The sequence below is a fragment of the Aspergillus vadensis genome (assembly GCF_003184925.1).
Source record: "Aspergillus vadensis CBS 113365 unplaced genomic scaffold BO88scaffold_29, whole genome shotgun sequence".
In the NCBI taxonomy this organism is placed as follows: domain Eukaryota; kingdom Fungi; phylum Ascomycota; class Eurotiomycetes; order Eurotiales; family Aspergillaceae; genus Aspergillus; species Aspergillus vadensis.
In genome coordinates this window covers 192,585-211,351 of record NW_020292067.1, presented here as the reverse complement: position 1 = coordinate 211,351, position 18,767 = coordinate 192,585, and the positions used below count along the sequence as shown (strand labels likewise).

The following is an 18,767-nucleotide window of genomic DNA, read 5'->3' as shown; positions in this document are numbered from 1 at the left end:
CCATAAGATCTCCCAGAATGGCCTCCCTTACAGAACATATTCTACCTGCAATATGGCCGAGCGCCAGCGGATAAATTCATACCTGGAATCGAACCCTGTTTCTGTAGATACTTGACCGAATCTCTGCCTAGCTGGCTTTATTTCAGAAATTACAGTCTAGAACGCAAGAATAATCGCTCTACTGTGTATGTACGCCAAATGCCTAGCAGGATCTGTTGTCCACAAGCCGTCGTTATACAGGCGAAATTGTCAAAGGTTTCTTGTGGAATGACTGGCCCCCGACCGAGTGGATAGACTAGACACAATTAGTGCCACTAATACCTGGAGGATAACGAAGTCATTGAGGCAAGAAGCCATGATGTCAAGCGTGTTATATGTTTTCCCACTGCCACCCTCGACATCCGACGGATATACATGGCTAAACCCGAGCCAGCCAGAAACGCCACCGCGACTAGGCTTTGTCAGTCCCACAAATATGCCTATAATATTGGAACAAAAAATAACGTTCCGCATGCTAGGCTATATTCGCAGGTATTAGATAAACCGAACTGGCAAACAATCTGGGGAAGCATGAATAGGGGTTTGTTGCATACATATATCGAAAACCCCCAAATTGTGTGTTCCGGATATAGATATTATGGTAAGAATTTCGATCCTCGTGGAATAGCAGGACCAACACTACGCAAAGCGTTCTACGATGTCTACAGTACGCTATGCCCCGTCCAAGAATAAACAGAAACAATACCCCGGTATTTTTTGATATAACTTGAAAGGGTCGCTGCAGAGGACTTAAAGAGACATAAAAACCATCCGTCCCATTACCTGGGTTGAGGAAACACGCCCTGTCCGCGTGCTCCGTGTCCTTCGTGCATGCTATGGCCATAACATAGTCATTCATCCACACACTCCGATCACCCAAACCCAAAACGTCACATTTACGCGAAAGTAGAGGGACGAGAGTAAGCGAACACCTTCTTGCCGTTGGCAGCACGGTGGGGCAGGGGGAACTTGAGGTTCTTGGAGAGGAGCTGCTTGATGTAGGGGCGGCGGATGCTGTCGGCGTTCTCGATCTCAACAACCTTGAGGATCTGTAGGAACGTAGTTAGATTGCGATATTCCTCGGTAAAAGAGGATAGGAATCTCAACGTACGTGGATGGAGCCGAAGCGGGCACGGTGACGGGCAGCCATGTCCTGGTAGAGAGCCTCAACAGCCTCGGTGCGGCTCATCTCACGGAACTCCTTGTACATGTTGTGGGTGCCGGAGCGGGAGTCGTAGCGGAGCCAGATACCGAAGTTCTTGACCTTGGTAGGGCGCTTCTCGCTGATCTATTGGAGGAGAAAAAAGACAGGCGTCAGCCAACACTGCCAACTTGTCGCTTTATAACGGCCACACATACCACATTGATGCTGACGATCTCACCGTTGGCCTTCTTGACCTTGCGGAGCTGGGTCAGGAAGTACCAGAACCGGGACTTAGCGACAACAGTGTTGGGCGCAAAGATGCGCATGCGGTACAGCTTGGGCGTGGGGTTAGCCTCGGTGGGCAGGTGACGCCCAATGACCTGGTACTCGGTGAGACGCCCTATGGATCCCAGTCAGCCATGTCCTCCCATCCGATGAGAACTGCCTCGTGCAATGGTTTCAGTCGTTGCGTATATTCCGTGCGAAACGTTGTTGACCGTTGTGCGAGTTGCCGATACTTCTGCGATTATTTCATGTGTGCGCCACGATATCGAAAATTTCGTCCTCCCATATCAGTCGTCCAAAGTTGAAGATTCCACCCATCATTCTTGCTCCCAATCGATTCCAATCCAATTTCAAACAAGATTTGTATGATCCGATGTCGCCGAGATAGAATGATGCCGTAAAGAGTCGTTCAACGATCGCAGGGGGAACATCGCAATAGCCGATCCACCATTGGGAGACAATATTGGAATTCTGGAAAATTTCACTCACCCATCTGGTAAATTCAGTCAGTAACAAATTCAATATGTCGATGAGCAGATCAAAAAGGTAGGGCTTACTTTGATTGTTGACGCTGTAGTGGTTAGTCGACGAGAGGTGTGCCGGCTGCTGGACTCGTCGCGGAAAGGAGGATTTTTGGAACAGTTGATTGTGAGCTAGGTTTAGCCCTGCTTAGGGCTAAGCGACGATGTGGCTTGGTAACCCACCTTGCCTATTTTGGAACACTAGCCACAGCCAAGGTGGCAGCAATGATTAGATAACACGGATTCCCTGAGCGGCGCCGCAGTTTCCCCACCTTCGCCCGATCGCGTCCGCGGCTGGCCTCATAGACCTGGAACTCCTGTCAGTGACGCCGATTGTTGGTCTCCGTGGCTCGGACGAACGATCGCCGTGAATGCATGTCCGCTGTTGAACCTTTCCCCTCCTTCCCCGCGACCTACCTCTACACCCTTGCAGTCATCAACCATGTCCAACATCTTCGATGATTTCAAGGAAGGCCAGAAGATCGGCTCTGGCGCCCGCCTGGCGGCATCTCTCTCCCCCGTCGCGACTGCGGAGTACCCCGACCGTCTGAAGTCATTCTACTACTTTTCTAACGCCGTACATGTTTCCGCCGACCTCCGATACTCGCTCTTCCAAGCAAATGGCCTGAGGCTTCCCAAGCAAGAACAGAACTCGTGGGTCGATATCTTTACCGCTTATTGGAAAGCCGTGGGGGAGATTGTTCGTTTCGACGACTCCCCAAGACATGCTAGCTGGGTGAAAGTGTTCGATGCGTGGAAGGATACGGCAAATCAATTGATTAGGGGCTACTCGACAGGCAGTCTACAAGCCTGGACGGTACCATGCTTGTACTCTGTCGGAAGATATCTGCGGGCCTTCGCCATGAAGGCCGATGCTGAGCTTTCTGCCCAAGACTCCGTCACTTTCGACGATCGCTTTCAAGATGATGCGACGGATGCCAAGAATCCGAAGCTGGAGGAAGCTACACGGGTGCTCAACAGGATGTTTACTTTGTGTCTAAGTGACCGGTAAGCCATATTCGGAAGTGCTGTGGATATACCATGCTAAGGTTGTTAGGGCACCGATCGAGGAATCGCGAAAATGGGGTATCTACGACACTACAAACCTGCTGTTCAAGACATACTTCAAACTCAACACCGTTGGCCTCTCCAAGAACTTGCTGCGTGCCCTCAATGCCTCGTCTGCCGACCTTCCCGGCTTGGACGCCTTTCCCAAGTCTCATATTGTCACCTTTGAGTACTACGTCGGTGTCATACACTTTCTGGATGAGAATTATGCCGAAGTATGTGTTTTAGTCACCTGTTTCGGGTTCTGTTGCTAATAGCTGGGTTTAATAGGCTGAAGAGCACCTGTCGTACGCATGGAGGATGTGCAACAAATCTGCGACAAAGAATAGAGAGTCAGTACTATACATGTCGTCTTCGTGCTATATTGCTGACTACTTCCAGGTTGATCCTCACCTACCTCGTTCCCTGCCATCTTGTCACCACACACACTTTGCCCAGCAAAAAGCTTCTTGCGCCCTTCCCTCGTGTAGAGAAGCTCTTCCGTCCATTGTGCGACTGTATCAAAAAGGGAGACCTGGGCGGGTTTGATGCCGCGATGACAGCCGGAGAGGAAGAATTCGTCAAGCGGCGCATATACTTACCCCTGGAAAGGGGACGCGATATCGCTCTACGGAACCTCTTCCGCAAGGTCTTCATCGCAGGTGGATTCGACGAACCCAAGGAAGGACAGCCTCCTATTCGTCGCACACGTGTTCCCGTTGCCGAGTTCGCGGCGGCGTTAAGGATCGGTACTCATGCTGACGATCGATCCCGCGTAGACATTGATGAGGTTGAGTGTCTGCTGTCAAACCTTATCTACAAGGTGCGCATTGAGATGCCCGTAAACCATCGAAACATTGAGCTGACAAGAGTTGTAGGGATTGATGAAAGGTTACATTGCCCGTGAACGCGGCATGGTTGTACTGAGCAAAGGTGGCACCGCATTCCCTGGAACGGGGGTTTAGCTCTGCTATCATCCGTCATCGCATTTTCGATGACGGCCTATCACACTTATCGAACAGTCTCGTGTCACAAGTGTACGACCGCCCGAAGGGCATTATCCGAAAGCCTTCAAGATCACGGCTATGGCAGGGACATCTGCATCGCTTGCCAGCCTGTTTTATATGCGCTACAACAGGCCTTTGAGCAGCTCCCATGCAGCATGTATATCATAGATGACCGCTTACAGGACCCATACCTCCAACGGCGCTGGTACATGAACAAACGGTATGCCCCGCAGTCATGCAAGTCGTCCAGTTAGTGCTGGTGACATGCCTCAACTGCCTGGTTCAAGCTGAAAACGCTGTAATCTATACCATGGATAGACCCATTATAAATCCCACATGACCTCATGACAGATACAATCTCGCATTTCTGTATAAATCCCCATAACAGACACATTACTATACAAACATCGCATCAAGCAATACATAGCATACAATAACCATCCATCCCAACACAACAATGCCATCCTTTCCCCCCAATACATTATACCAAATAGAACAATCCGCCCAAACCAGCCGGGCTGCATATATCACTAACACGTCCCTTCACCCCTCGCTGCTTCCTCAAGATCATCCTACAGTCGATCATCCGGAGTTAGCCACTCTCCCCGCACATCCTCCATTTCAAGAGAGGGCAGATTTGAAACTCACCATATGATTACACATCGCCACAAACAAATCAAAAAACAACTTCCCCCCACGTTCCATCTCCATCTGCATCGTCCCACTCCGCTTGAATGTCCCCCGACTCCGTATAATCAGCGCCAGATAATGCGCCCGCAGCTTACTCTCCGTATCCGGCGTGTGCATGTACGCGTACCGCGCACTGCTTAGGATAATGTGGCAGGGGATGTTGGAGTGGAGGCCTTGCTTTTTCAATGAGAGGCGTTTGAGATGCTCAAGGGAGTATTTTTCGGCTGCGCAGCTATATAGTACATTCTTGTGTTAATATGGGATTGGGGTTCTTATTGTCGATTTTTTTTTTAAAAGGAAGGGGTTGGTTGACGTACTATACTGCGGTGTCGCGGAGGATTTCTGCTCCTACGGCTGGGTGGAAGATGATGGCGCTGGGGTCGGTGGTCTCTTTGGTATTAGTGGTAGTATGATTTCTGGTATTAGGAGTGGAGGAAGAAGAGGTTGTTTCCAAGTCCCATGTGTTGGTGGATTTGTCGTGGCGGAGACGGGGGTAGTAGTCGCCGCGGTAGAGGTATTCGAGGACGCAGGAGAAGATTTCGGGTTGTTCGTCGGGGAGGTCGATTGTTCTCATCGATTTGGTAGGGCTGGGTGAGGAGGAAGGGGAAGAAGTGGGGGAGGAAGAAGAGGAGGTATCATTGTTGGGAGGATTGCAGAGGGCTGCGAAGTAGGGCGAGACGCAGAGAATGTCTTTGTGTGCTGCAAAGAGGCGTTTGGTTGGGCCGATGGTGAGGGTTATTACGCCGTGGGAGAGGGAGGAGTTGCTATTTGGTGGAATTGGGTCTTAGGGTTAGTGGGTGCTTTTAATTTTACTGAGATGGGACAGGGAGAGGGGTGTAAGAACCTTCCATCTGGGGGTGTGTCGGGGGTGTGTCTGCTGCGATGGAGACGTCGTGATGCGACGACAGATTGTTCGCGAGATCGCGGTTTGGCCTTGCCGGCTCGGTATCTGGAGGAGAAGCTATCTGGGTGGTGGGAATGTAGGCGTTTTGTGGAGAGGATTCTGGGGCTAGGGCGATGGAGGCCCTGCTGTTGCTGTGATTGTTGCTGTTGGGATAGCATTCTGAAGGAGGGGAGAATTGGGGGGGAGATGGGATGGAATAGTAGCTGGGGAGAAAGAATTTGACCCTGGAGATGGAAATCAGGGGGTTCCTTGCGATTATAAAACTAGTAGTAGTACAGTAGGATACTCGGTGGTAGAAAGAGATGGTAAGAACTGGACAGATACATGTATGTTTGACCTCTCCTATTTGGAGTGCCTTCTTTGTCTCTAATAAGGGGTTGCTGAACCACAAGCACAGGCCATCCTTTCTCCTCGCAGAGGAAGGGGAACGAGGGAAAAGTCCCCAGCCCTTTTATCTCCAGATCCTGGTCGACTTTGACGCATTATAGATCAACTCGACCAGGATGCATGTTCCTCTCTGTGCAGGAGGGGACATTAAGAGGGGAAGAGCAGCGAACGCGTAACGGCAGGTACTGCTAGTAATGGACGCGTAAAGTGGTTTTTTGTGCATCGCCAAATGATCGCGCAGTCACGGGAGAGCCATTGGCCAATGATGGCTTCAAGGGGGGAGTTTGGGAGGTGGAGACTTGGAGACGCCAGAGCGAATCAGCCCGGCATTCTTCGTTCCGTCCACACCCGCGATCGGCACAGAGACTCGATGCATCCAAGTTTGTGGATAGTTATGGTTTGTATGGCCAGTGGGGACAGGGTACTTCCTGGTCATTACTACTCGTTGACTAAACGCAAAAGCATGGCTCGTCGTGTCCAGTTGGTGCGGATGGGCGGATTCCCCCATCCGTGACTCATGGATCCATCTAGGGATCAGTTGTCTGTCATACCGACGTACCGGTTGCATCGACAGCCACTCCTTGAGCATACACACGACACCGTAAGACACTTGGATTCGCATGCAGGGATCCGTTTGTATCTCCTGAAGACAGCCTTTCACTGTGAGATGGTTAGTCGTGTCCTTTCTTAGCTGGAAGGCGTTTAACCTCTCCGAAGTTGATAGCTCAGATTCCTACCCCGCTAACACACTGGGCGATGAAACGCTGACGATATTATATCCTTTCAAGCATAGTAACGAAACGTTGCGTTATGTACAACCATGTACAACCCAGGTCCTGAGCCTGCCCAACCCATGTACGCCCATACCATAACGCCTGCTTGCAAATTGTGTAACCGACGCCCATTGCGGTGTGGAGATGTGCCTGCACTTATGTCCGCTGTATCTGCTGAACTGACCCTGTCGGTCCAACTAGAGGAATACCTTTCTCGCCTCCCGCGGATGACTCTCACTCGGGCAGTAAGGGCACTTGAACCGGCTACCCTTGCACAACCGTTTGAGTGACTCCTCCGCGATAACATGCCCACAGGGCATCATCATGGGAGGATTCTCATCCGTGGTTTGCTCCTTTGATACGGGACATACAAAGATAGAATGGAAGAGATACGACGGGGGTAGCGGGATCTCGACCTAGATGGCGCACCAGTCAGCCCATAAACCGTCACACATGTCCGCATCGAGTTAACTTACCGGGAGCTCGTTCTCCGTGGTCCACTCGGTTCGTTTGGCTTTCATGATAGTCTGTAACTTCAACAGCGTCGGCAGCGCAATGGCACCCGCAGTAGCAGCAACATATAGGGGCGAATCTGCCGACAAGCCGAGTAGCGAGCAAAACTCTCGCGTGAATGAGTGTGCCACATCGGACCATGCCGACGGGTTGTTGAATATATGGTTGTACGGCGAGTCGCGCAGATTGGGGCAAAAGGCCATTGCACCCATGAGCTGCTGGACCTCGCGCAGATACCTGGGCAAGAATGTGTGGAATTCACGCCTGCCATATTCCAAAGCTGCCTGCCGCCCACCCGGACTGGGTCCTTGCTGATGTTGTCCGCCGTAGAAAAGCCAGACGAATTGCAGCCTGCACAATTCAAACTCAAGGTTACTACCTCTCGCCTCCAAAGCCTCCTTGTTCTCCCTGGACCACTGTATTGCCGGCAGCAGATTGTTGTTTTCCTTCAGCTCATGAAGGATGTGGTACATAGTGTGGAACTGTTGCCGCACCTCGCCCGGCGGGACTTCATCGAGATCTAAGAGCGAGGCCGCATCGTCTATAGCCCCTATGTCTCCTTCTTGTTGCTTCTTCATCGCTTTCTTTTGTGCCATTTCGTTCAGGAATTCTGATGCAACGGAAAACTGTCCTTCTCGGAGAAGGTGCATAGCGATAGCTCTGTTGATGAGGTGTTCTTGGGAGGACAGGACATCATGTTCGGTGTTCGGCAAAGGCCGGTCTTTGAATAACTGCGACAGTGAAGTAGTTAACATATGCCATTCACCATAGGAGCCGGACGCGTGCTACCTTATCTAACGATTTGGAGTATTTGTTGAGACCACTGTGTGTTTCTTTAAGACTATCATTGATGGAATCAAAAGACGATTTGACGGGATTCTGGAGCTTAGCCAGTGTAATGGATGCTTGACTGGGATCTGGGATTGTCCGCGTGATCAGTATAGTTCCAGGATCAGAAGCGCGCAACGTCCGACGAGGCACACGCACCTGCAGCAATTGCATCTCGTGCCGACTGAAGCAAATCTATGGTAGCCTGCACATTCTTGATACCTTGACCGGCCTTGATCTTCTTGGAAAGCCGGTCGTGCTCTTTCTGCACCAGCTCCATGACGGGGCAGACGGGAAAGCGGTGTCCGACAGTTACCGCACCTTCACTAGGCAATCGTTGCAGCCATATGTAGGTGATTCGGATGGTTGTGCTGCTCACCGCAAGATTTGAGATAAGAATGTGAAGCTCGACAACGAATTCGTTAGGGAAATACTAGAATAGAATAGAGTCGCCTTCTTCTCCAGGTCATCGGAGCATGTGGGCAGGTGAGGAGGAGAACGGAGCGGCAACCAGCCCAATTACGACATGAACCATCACGTGCAACTATCCGGGTGCCCCGCCCACAGCCCGTTTGCAGTCAACTTTGCCCAATGACATGATCTAGATCACTCCAATGCAACTAATCTACACACTGGTTGCTGTCTACTAAACAAAGGTCATTCGTGAATCCTAGTGTCCTTCTCAGACGCTAAGCATCTACCTGTCACTGAATCTCAAGAGTGATTTGAAAACCAGACTCGCAATGAGTGCGGCCTCGGATTGCCAGTCACACTCTGGAATTGCTTTTCCCCTCACTAATGCAGTGAGATGCCGCCTTACGTTGCCAGCTCACAAGTAGCTAACCAACTAACGAGTTAACAAGGGAACCCGAGTCACTGAGCAAGTAGAGATCCGTGCCTTACCCGAACAGCCTGTATGAATGCCTCTGCTCCACTTGTCAGAGACCATGCTGGAATCATACTGGACGCTTCCCACCCACTCAGTCTTTCAGGCCCTCTTTGTCCTGCGACATCGGGTATTCGAAGCACACACTCGCTAACCATGCTGGTCCGCTTCGTTTCTAGAGCCCTAGCGGGTACCTGTCGACTGGATTGCCAAGTCCCATGGGAATAGGATCTCCGTGTCTTCGAATCAAAAGTTACTACCAACTGCGAATGGTGAGTGAGGCATTTAGACGAGACCACAACAAAGGTGCCTTTCTATGCGCCTTATCTATCAAAATGACGTCTCTCCTCTGAGGGCCTTGGTCTTAGAAGAACTTCCGGATGTAGAGCGAACGAGTGATAAGCCTAGGCAAGACTCACGTTCTGTCGCGGTGAAGTAGCTCTGCCCGCGCTGAAGGATATCTATTCACAAATGTTGTAAAGCCTGAATGTCCACCACAGCATAGCACTCATTGTGTTTATGAATACCTTCGTGTAGCAAAATGTACGACTCGTCCAAAGATGCCAACTCAAAGCGCAGTCACTTTTTCATAGCTATGAAGCCATCCAACCAAGCTCGTTATGTTCGGGAATATGACTGGGTCCGGTAGTAGTAGTTCCAAGGTGACAGTAGTGGGTTTCCCGTATGGCAGAACATGGCTTAGATATCGACGGACTGCACCCGACTCGCTCAGGAACCCACATACACCACTTTTGACTGGATCAGCGGATATTGCCAGAATTATCAGACTTAGAAATTTGGATTATTCCTATGCGAGTGTGAAAGGGTGTCGGTAACTCCCTCTTGAAGCAGAATAGTCACTGTAGGATCATACAGGCAGCTTCTGACCAATCACAGCCAAACATGGAACCTCGCTTACGCTAGCTCACCCAGTGGGTCCCCGCCGCGGCACTATATAAGCTCAGCGCACCCGCCCTCTTTTTGGACTTTTTCTTTCTTTCTTTCTCCATCCTGGTGCACGGGTTTTACACGTGTCAGTGAGGAGACATCCGAGACCGTGTTTTTGCTAGTTGAAAACTACCTAGTTTGACCGCTCTCCTTGGTCTTCGGATCGGGGAGGAATTTTTGAAAAAAAAGATGCCATGTCTCCAAATTTTGGAGGCGGTTTAAGAGTACGTAGACAGTACCGCTGTTGCCCATCTGTTAGTTCATTTGGGTAGTACTCGAGATTGGTCTTCTTTTCACTGCTGTTGTCTCCCTTGAGGAGGCCTGGAGAGAAGAGAGCCTGATCACCTGTAAAATGCCTTGTCCCATAGACGACATGATCTAGAAATTAGAGACCCTTGTCATCCGCTTCATGTGAATCCAATTGTTCGCTGCACATGCGCGACTCGGGCCGTGTCCCTGGGTACTTGGGCTGACGGACGCGTCCAGTGTCTGCCAACTCGCCACGGCTTCTCCCATAGGGCCCTTGTGGCAGTGCTGAGGAACGATTGAGTTGTGGCTGAATGCACCTAGGCAGCTGCGTTTCATGCAGAATTGATTGGTCTAGATGTAGGGTAGTGTTCTAGAATGGTAACAGCGCTCTCACGCTTACCCTTAGGGATCGTAAGACGGTAAGACTAACCAAGTACCGTCGCGTTATTCTGTATCTATCTTAATGGCATTGAGACACCTGCTAGTTTCGGATATACACTGTCTATTCCGTGGGGTCTGTTGGACCAAAGTGGCCCCAAAAAGTCAGGGCGATGATGGCTTAGCCGCTCACCGCTCCAGGTCTGGTGGGAATCCCTTGTGACGTCGCCAACTGAAGTCGCTGCACATGCCGGTAACAACAACCACCTTTCGGCCAGGCTTGTGCTTCTACTTTCTCCTTCAATGATTTGACATGACATGGACAGCCCTTAGCCCGGCTTGTCACATCCGTGCTTGACATTTCAAAGCTCTTAGCTCCTCAACCTCGGATATGTTACGGTTCTTCCTAACCTCTGTACAATACGATAAGACCCCCGGAGGGTCAACGCTTCTGTCTCTTTCGCCTTTATTTGAGCACGGCCTCCTGATTTCTTCTTCTTCAGATTTCTTGATTTCACGCGCACTCACATAGTGGAAACACCATATATACAGCCCTTATGTGCTAAGGAATCGTCCGTCTTCACCATGCCACCACCACCCGCAACGCAGACAGGTGGCCAAGCACCGCCTCCTACGACAGCCCCCAACGAATTGGCAAAACACTCCATCAACACGAAAGATATACCGTCTACACAGCTCAGTGGTCCTGAGGGACAGTCGCCACAGCATGGCCACCAGAGACTCGTATTCACCGATCCAGTTGCCCTCCGGTATCTTGAAGAGGATCAATCGGCAATTGTGCTAGGTCGACGTTTGACTTTGGAAGGATATGAGGTGTTCATTGTTGAACAATGGGCCTGCACGCGCATACATCCTACCTTCATAATAACTACCTATACGGGGGATCCTTCGCACAAGGTTGTGGTGGGGGTGCTGAGCGTCCCCACAGACGAATCTACGTGGTCGCCCCGTATGAAGATGTACTTCGGCGCAGTCACGCAATGCCAAGCGCGGAAAAAGGAAACGCCATTGGGAACACTTATGGTTACCGACCTGAACGTGTTCCCATTGGCACTGACTCTCATTCCGGTACCCGACGGTGATGTCCTAAAACACAAGGATGATTTTATCGTGAATGAAAACTTGAAGCGGTTAGGCTGCTCAGGCCGCTCTGGTTTGAAGCTACAGCCACCCTCGCCCGCTACCGAGGGGAAGTTCCACCACCTTTACCGGACGAGCGAGAAGGTGCCTCTATATACTGCCGTCATAGAGCTTGTGAAGCTATGCCAGATCGCCCTGATGATGTTTGGCAATCTTGCCCCAGAGTACGTTGATGGACTGCTGTGCGATGTCACAGAAGCGGCCATAAATGATTGGTGGACCGAGACGGGTATGGATTTATACAACATTGAACCGAGTGATTCTATGTTGGGCCCTATCTCAGTAGCCGCCCTGCTAGGTACTCTCATGGGGGCGCGAAACCGGCTGCATGCTTTCGGCGCTCCGGTTGGGAAGGATGCGTTTGATCATCATAACCTGAAGAAAGGCATTGGAAGCTTTCAAAAATCACAGAAGCTGAAACGTACCCGAAGGTTAGATCGACAGACCTTGGATCGCCTACACCGGGTGACAGCAAAAGCTGCAAATGCAGAAGGCTGGACCGATGCCGTAAAATCAACCATGGCAGAATTAAGCGGACACGGGGGAGAGATGGTTATGGGAATGGTCCGCGGCCGCGAAAAAGGCGGGATAGCTGATATCGAGACCCTCGATATTGACACCTTCGCACACCTGGTCACCGGTGAACGAGCCAAATGGCTGTGGAGGGGAAAGCCGCGGAAGGGCGGAATTGACGACGGTCTTTCTGGCAGCGCACAGAGCGCAGATATGGTATTCACTACAGACGACCAGGGTGGCTATTTTTGGACAAGTCGAAAACGATCCTCGCACGAAGATTTAGTGGCGGACCGCGCGCTGCAAAGCTCAGACCGTCCAGGGAGGCCGCCAGAATCAGCATCCTCCTTAGATGAGAAAGACCAGAATCTGGGCCGATTAGTTCGAAAAGGTGTGAGCGGGAAAGTGTCAGATGCGCGGGCGGGGTTTGGCCGGTTCAAGGATGCAGTAGGCCTCCGGTCCCATCCGCAGAAGCATTCGCGGGATGACATAGACCTTGGCGGTGACCCTGCTCATTTGCCTCCCATCGATAGCGACACGGAGGTGTCTCAGTCGAAGAAATCTGATGGTGCTCCAGCCGGATCCGTGGACGCGCAGGACCATGAAGGTCAGGCCCCGAAGGATGACTTGCAGGTTGAGTCTCCTCCAAGGACGATATTACCGCAATCACCCAAATCAAGAGCGCCAGCCATAACCGTAGAAACGGTTCCATCCCAGGCTGACTCGGAGTCGTCGCGTAAGGTGTCAGTACCCAGAGCAGATGACGAAGCGCAGGACCTTGAGCGCTGGAGGACACGTTCCACCGACATTACCGTCGACCCTCGGGAGCAGACGTCTGAAGTTGGTATTATGCTCCTGCGTCGACCGCAGAGCTGCACCGAACTGAATGTGGAGAGGGTCTCCGGTCGTCTTGATAACTACTGGCCCCGCCATCTTTCCTTCAGCACTGTCGAAGAGGTAGTGCTGGGATGGAATGACTTGGGAGGTGAGGCTTTCAAAGAGAAGCCCGATACCCTTCTGGACGAGGCCATCATGCAAGAAGACATTCTAGCCTCAGATGCACGAATCTTCAGCTCACGTATCCAGGAGCTTAGTGAGCATACAGTACCTTGGGTTGAACAGCAAGTATCTTCTGTGGATGACCTCAGTCGGTGCTTACACGAGAGTCACGAAAAGGTCAACGCCGCGTACCTGGAACGGCTGTCGACATTTGAACAGATGAGAGCTAAATCGAGCGACCTGTTGACGGAAGAGCACAGCCAGCTCACCGATTACATGAGGAGGGTTGAACTAATGGGCGCGAAGCTGGACTACGAGCTCCATGTTCTGGATTCCCGTGTCGAGGATGTCGAAACCAACCTCGACGAGTTCGAACGGCATGTGAATGCCATCGAAAACAGGGTCAAGCTGCTGATACGGGGCGAGCACGAAAAGCAGGACAGTTCCTGGTTCTCCTGGTTGGGGAGATTTACCGGATGCTCAACACAGTGACTGCAAATTCTCTTTTCCCAGAAAGAAGCCTTGTAGACATATATCATTTCTAATGTACATAATTTCCGAGATAGACTTGCGCAGTTCGCGTTGACCGTGCAATGCCAAAGACCCAGCCTTCGCTAACAGCAAACCCCCATCCCAGAACCAAACAACCCTGTATATCCATGTCCGAGCGGAAGTCATCCATCCCAATTAGCATAAAATCCAGGCTGCCTTCCGCTCCTGTTCAGTCATGCCATAAGAGAGACCAAAGGAAAACAAGCAATCCAGAAGAGCAAGCATGACAGATCTGAAACCCGAATAGATTATACACGTTTTATGAAAGAACAGTAAAAGATCCAATTAGATGAACAATCGTTTCGTTGACCTCGCACTTTACATGCCGAAACCACCCATGCCGCCCTTCTGGTTCGCCTCACCCTGCATCTTCTCGCTGACCTTCATGTTGACTTCGAAGAACTTGCCGACACAGCGGTCAATGCAGACGGACTCGCCCTTGTTGAGGTCGCCTTCGCGGTAGTCGTTGGGAATGCACTTCTTGATGCAGGACTCGGTGAGACTGGTGGTCATGATTGGGTTAGTCAAGTATATGAGGTGTCGGGGAACAGGTGCGGTGTTTGACAGGGGAAGATGAATATAGGTTTCAAAGCAATTGTATAGGATGATAGAAGCTTACCGGCTGAACATGTCGGTGACCATCTCAACTTCCGTCTCAGCCGCAGCAATCTTCTGTTCCGAGGAAAGCTTGGGGGCGCCGCCGAAGAGGAAAGACATGATGACGATGTGTAGTGAGGGTGGTGTTGTTTTAGCTGTAGTCAGTCAATTAGTAGCTCGTTTCAATATAAGACGGGCAATTCCAGGAGTAAATCGGCCACTCACAAGTGATAACAGTGTTGATCAATGAATGTTAGAAGGAGTATGATGTGAATGCGCTGAATTGAGCTGCCGGAGCAGACCTGAAGTTGCCGGGATTCGAAGCTGGCCCTGCCGCTGCCGCTCCTCACCGCCTTAGGAATTTTCGCCGGATTTGCAAACGCGTATTTCCCGCACAACTTGGCTCTCTTTTTTCTCTCTTCCTTCCTTTTCTCAATATGTGAGCACGTAGTAGTTCTCTTTTCACTCTCAATGCAACCAATTCGCCCGTTGAGGGCGTCGTCGTTGCGGGTTGGAGGTCTTTTGTCTAGGTAAGCAGTTTTATGTTTTTGCTGTGTTTATCACAATGGCTCCTCTTTATCCTGCAACTTGCATGATGAGACATACCCTTCCAATTACAGAACCGCTGCATTGAAGCTTGGGGGTTTATCTTCCAAGTTATGAGTAACAGGAAGCTTTATGTCTTCTGATTTATCTTGTCTCTGTTATTACATTGTATGGCTTGTGTCTGTTGGACAGTTTGCTAACGGCATGTTCAGGACAGGACTTCCGATTTCCCGTACATCACAGGCTTTCCAGACTTCTGGCAGGCTTGCTCGAGTAATACAGCACAACCATGCACCTCTGGTACAAACAAGGCAGAACAGCGTCGATGCGTATCCTGAGAAGGCGTTCAAGAGGCGTGTGCAACTGATCGAAGAGGCTGTTGCTGAGCCGTATCCCCGGCTCGCGTCAAACAAGAACACGGTGAGCTGTGCGGAATTTCGTGGCCGCTACAGCCATCTAGCAGATAATGAAATAGTAGAGGATGATACAGTTGTTATTAATGGTAGGTCCTAGTTTCTAGCCTAGCTGGCTTCTACCATGTCGTCTCGTACTTAAATCAGTAGGTAGGGTACGTACCTTAAGACTTGTTGGAGGCAATTTGATATTCTTCGACTTGCTCCATGATGGCCATAAAATACAAGTTATGTGCAACCGTCGTCGACTGAAGGATATCCCTCCGGCGACCTTCAAGCAGTTCTACCGGATGCTTCGGCGTGGCGATGCCTTCTGTATGTTTCACCAGCCGTCCTTAGTATCCTGCTTAGACTGAACGATATCCTATAGCCGTAACGGGTAATCCTCACCGGACTGAACGAGGCGAGCTCACGCTTCTGGCGACTGAATTGCCGCAGCTGCTGTCGCCCTGTCTGCATGATATTCCGGTTGATGCCAAGGGGCAGGAGAACTCGCCGTATCCCCGACATGTACAGTTCCTTGCAGACCCGGAGACAGTAAATGTCATCAGAGCTAGATCGGCAGTTGTCCAGTATCTTCGCCAGTTCTTTGTCGACCGGTCTTTCATGGAGGTTAATACGCCTATTATTGAAGCGGTTGCTGGCGGTGCAATTGCTCGTCCATTCCATACTACAGCCACCGAGTTCCCGGATCGTCAGTTGTCGCTACGGATTGCGCCGGAACTCTGGCTGAAGAGATTGGTGGTAGGAGGGTTTGACCGGGTCTTTGAGATTGGACCTTCGTTCCGCAATGAAGGTATTATTTGTCGGTCGAAGTGTTTGAGCGAGTACTGACAATTGTGACAGGCCTCGACAAAACCCACAACCCCGAGTTCACCACTTGCGAGTTCTACCACGCCTACGCCAACCTGGAGGATCTTATGACCACGACTGAGCAGCTACTCTCGGGCCTGGCTGAACACCTTACTGCTTTCCACAAATCGTCCCCCTTCAAGAGGCCTAATCAGGAAGACACACCTCTACCGTTCTCCCATCTCAATTTCTCTGCGCCATTCCGCCGACTCGACTTCATCACCTCTATTGAGCAGAGCATCGAGCGGAAGCTGCCAGACCTCACGTCTCCCGATGCTCTGGACCAGGTGAAGGCGATCTTCCGTGACCGCAACCACGCACTTCCCGATAAAGTGACCCTCCCCCGACTGCTGGACGAGCTCTGCAGCATCTACGTCGAACCCCAGTGCATCGACCCAACCTTCATCGTCAACCCGCCCGAGTGCTTATCCCCGCTTTCCAAATCATTCATCCACCCCACCACCAACCAGCGCGTCGCCGCCCGCGGAGAGCTTTTCATCGAGGGTCGCGAAGTCGTGAACACATACGAGGAGGAGAACTCGCCGTTCGAGCAACGCCGTAAGTTCGAAGACCAGGTCCGGTACAGCAAGCAGGCCGACGAGGCGGAAGAGATCGATGAGAGCTACTTGAAGGCGCTGGAATGGGGTCTCCCTCCGACTGGCGGCTGGGGGTGCGGTATCGACCGCCTCTGCATGTTGTTCACTGGAATAACGAGAATCGGGGACATCTTGCCCTTTGGCAACTTGCGCAAAGTAACCACCCGTGCCGATGCAGCGGCTGAAGGTCAGGCTGCTGAAGGAAAGGAGATCTAGACAGCGCTCGGTGAATGGGAGACACGATGACGCGTCTTGCGGCGGCACTCTCATTGGTCCATTGCAGGCGAGTGGATTTTCGCGATTCTTGCAAGATCTCGCCATAAGTGTCGCTCGATGTTCACAGTCTTGCTAGACTGCTGCACTGCTCGACTGCTGAACTGGAAACTAAATGGAGTCAGAAAGGCTCCAACTGCAGCTATGCAGCAAGCTGCCTGTACATTACATGAACCTTATGTTATAGTAACCACACAATCCACCTCTTCATTGTACATACACACAATTCAGATATCACAACTCCCAACTGACTCCAACACACACCCACCACTTTACATTTTATCTATCAATTCCATTCAGCCGGCCGATGCCATCCGATAAGAAGCGCCGATAAGCACAATTGACCGGCGCGGGCCGAGGCCCTCCATCATCCCACCTGCAATCTTTTCCCCTCATTATCTCCTCTCTCTCCTCCACCAACACTACAACCACAACACCAACCCAAACACCACCACCACAATGGCACTCGACGACATACCCGTAGCGCAAGCCGTCACGGTCACCCTGCAAGACCTAATCGACGGTACGTCCCCCAACCACACCCTACCCAAAACAACCAAAACCACATCCATCTCACCAACTAACACTACATCCTCCAAAAAACAGGAACCATCCCCCCCACGACCCTAACAGAAGCCTTCGGCCCCTCCTCCCTAGGCATAATCCTAGTCAAAAACCTCCCGGCAACCTTCCCACACCTCCGCGCGCAAGTCCTCTCCAACGCCTCATACCTCGCCTCGCTGCCCCCCTCCACCCTAGACTCCCTCACCTGCGCCTCCGCCAAATACCTCATCGGCTGGTCCCTAGGCAAAGAAACCCTCCGCGACGGACACTACGACACACACAAGGGCTCCTACTACCTGAACTGCGCATTCTACAACGATCCGTCCCTGCAAGGCGCGCCGTCCATCGACGCAGAATTCCCCGAGTACACCTCCCCCAATATCTGGCCTAGCGAGACAGATCTCCCTACCTTCCGGAGCAGCTTCGAGCAACTCTGCACACTGATTATTGATACGGCGGCGTTGGTGGCGCGCGCGTGTGATCGCTTCGCAGTGGAAAGTGTCGATGGGTATAAGCCTGGGTATTTGGAGAAGGTCGTGAGGGGGAGTTTTACTACGAAGGCGAGGTTGTTGCATTATTTTCCTACTGAAGGGTCTAGTTCTTCTTCTTCGGAGGGAGGGAAGAAAGAAGAGGGTGAGGGTGAGGGTGAGAATGATGACGACTGGTGCGCAACCCACCTCGACCACGGATGTCTAACGGGTCTTACGTCCGCGATGTTCGTCGATGAGGAGGCGCATGATCCCTCCTCCTCTACTTTGGAAGATAAATCCTCCCCCCTGCCGGAACTCACGACTTCGCCGGATCCTAAGGCCGGGTTGTATATCCGCTCCAGGACCGGCCAGGTCGTCAAGGTCAATATACCGAAGGATTGTCTTGCGTTTCAGACGGGTGAGGCGCTGCAGCTTATTACGAGGGGCCAGTTCCGTGCTGTGCCGCATTTCGTGAAGGGAGCGAGAGGGGTTGGGAAGGTGGCGAGGAATACGTTGGCGGTGTTTACGCAGCCGAATTTGGAGGAGGAGGTAACGCCTGGGGTTACGTTTGGGGATTTTGCTAGGGGCGTGGTGGAGAAGACGTCGAAGTAGGATGCCACTTCATTATTTGA

At 51.5% G+C, this 18,767-nt stretch overlaps 8 protein-coding genes across 8 annotated transcripts; 4 read left to right on the top strand and 4 right to left on the bottom strand.

Moving 5' to 3' along the window:
- Window positions 1–935: 935 nt before the first annotated feature.
- Window positions 936–1,789, bottom strand: BO88DRAFT_457861 (60S ribosomal protein eL20; the record flags this gene model as incomplete). The annotated part of the gene is made up of 4 exons (XM_025711011.1): window positions 936–1,088; window positions 1,151–1,327; window positions 1,399–1,583; window positions 1,783–1,789. The coding sequence occupies 4 exons, from the start codon at window positions 1,787–1,789 to the stop codon at window positions 936–938; spliced, it is 522 nt and encodes a 173-aa protein (XP_025558432.1).
- Window positions 1,790–2,303: 514 nt separating this feature from the next.
- csn12 lies at window positions 2,304–4,466 on the top strand. The gene is made up of 5 exons (XM_025707669.1): window positions 2,304–2,997; window positions 3,047–3,272; window positions 3,328–3,389; window positions 3,439–3,859; window positions 3,915–4,466. The coding sequence occupies exons 1-5, from the start codon at window positions 2,432–2,434 to the stop codon at window positions 3,999–4,001; spliced, it is 1,362 nt and encodes a 453-aa protein (XP_025558431.1). The 5' UTR covers window positions 2,304–2,431; the 3' UTR covers window positions 4,002–4,466.
- BO88DRAFT_472712 (BTB/POZ domain-containing protein) lies at window positions 4,384–5,795 on the bottom strand (the record flags this gene model as incomplete). Its single annotated transcript, XM_025711748.1, has 4 exons — window positions 4,384–4,615; window positions 4,692–4,965; window positions 5,051–5,497; window positions 5,578–5,795. 4 exons carry the CDS (start codon window positions 5,793–5,795, stop codon window positions 4,574–4,576), a joined length of 981 nt encoding a protein of 326 aa, XP_025558430.1. The 3' UTR covers window positions 4,384–4,573.
- Window positions 5,796–6,994: 1,199 nt separating this feature from the next.
- On the bottom strand, window positions 6,995–8,418 carry BO88DRAFT_457858 (ubiquitin-protein ligase RMD5; the record flags this gene model as incomplete). The annotated part of the gene is made up of 4 exons (XM_025711010.1): window positions 6,995–7,213; window positions 7,274–8,041; window positions 8,100–8,227; window positions 8,298–8,418. The coding sequence occupies 4 exons, from the start codon at window positions 8,416–8,418 to the stop codon at window positions 6,995–6,997; spliced, it is 1,236 nt and encodes a 411-aa protein (XP_025558429.1).
- A 2,766-nt stretch (window positions 8,419–11,184) lies between these two features.
- Window positions 11,185–13,764, top strand: BO88DRAFT_491295 (putative Sin3 complex subunit (Stb2); the record flags this gene model as incomplete). The annotated part of the gene is made up of 1 exon (XM_025712848.1): window positions 11,185–13,764. One exon carries the CDS (start codon window positions 11,185–11,187, stop codon window positions 13,762–13,764), a length of 2,580 nt encoding a protein of 859 aa, XP_025558428.1.
- A 189-nt stretch (window positions 13,765–13,953) lies between these two features.
- BO88DRAFT_158220 (Tim10/DDP family zinc finger protein) lies at window positions 13,954–14,734 on the bottom strand. Its single transcript, XM_025701576.1, has 3 exons — window positions 14,647–14,734; window positions 14,444–14,576; window positions 13,954–14,326 (listed from the first exon to the last, which is right to left on the bottom strand). Exons 2-3 carry the CDS (start codon window positions 14,539–14,541, stop codon window positions 14,143–14,145), a joined length of 282 nt encoding a protein of 93 aa, XP_025558427.1. The 5' UTR covers window positions 14,542–14,576; window positions 14,647–14,734; the 3' UTR covers window positions 13,954–14,142.
- Window positions 14,735–14,892: 158 nt separating this feature from the next.
- Window positions 14,893–17,044, top strand: BO88DRAFT_429397 (putative lysyl-tRNA synthetase; the record flags this gene model as incomplete). The annotated part of the gene is made up of 5 exons (XM_025709149.1): window positions 14,893–14,951; window positions 15,180–15,469; window positions 15,531–15,695; window positions 15,751–16,176; window positions 16,227–17,044. The coding sequence occupies 5 exons, from the start codon at window positions 14,893–14,895 to the stop codon at window positions 17,042–17,044; spliced, it is 1,758 nt and encodes a 585-aa protein (XP_025558426.1).
- A 516-nt stretch (window positions 17,045–17,560) lies between these two features.
- BO88DRAFT_429396 (uncharacterized protein) lies at window positions 17,561–18,747 on the top strand (the record flags this gene model as incomplete). The annotated part of the gene is made up of 2 exons (XM_025709148.1): window positions 17,561–17,624; window positions 17,708–18,747. 2 exons carry the CDS (start codon window positions 17,561–17,563, stop codon window positions 18,745–18,747), a joined length of 1,104 nt encoding a protein of 367 aa, XP_025558425.1.
- Between the last annotated feature and the right edge of the window lie 20 nt (window positions 18,748–18,767).

Excerpts from the sequence above, each read along its gene's own strand:
- csn12 (XM_025707669.1), top strand. The coding sequence starts at position 2,432 with ATGTCCAACATCTTCGATGATTTCAAGGAAGGCCAGAAGATCGGCTCT. Across the intron at positions 3,273-3,327 it reads TGGATGAGAATTATGCCGAA|GCTGAAGAGCACCTGTCGTA; the intron begins GTATGTGTTTTA and ends TGGGTTTAATAG. Across the intron at positions 3,390-3,438 it reads TCTGCGACAAAGAATAGAGA|GTTGATCCTCACCTACCTCG; the intron begins GTCAGTACTATA and ends GACTACTTCCAG.
- BO88DRAFT_158220 (XM_025701576.1), bottom strand. The coding sequence starts at position 14,541 with ATGTCTTTCCTCTTCGGCGGCGCCCCCAAGCTTTCCTCGGAACAGAAG. Across the intron at positions 14,327-14,443 it reads GTCACCGACATGTTCAGCCG|TCTCACCGAGTCCTGCATCA; the intron begins GTAAGCTTCTAT and ends CATGACCACCAG.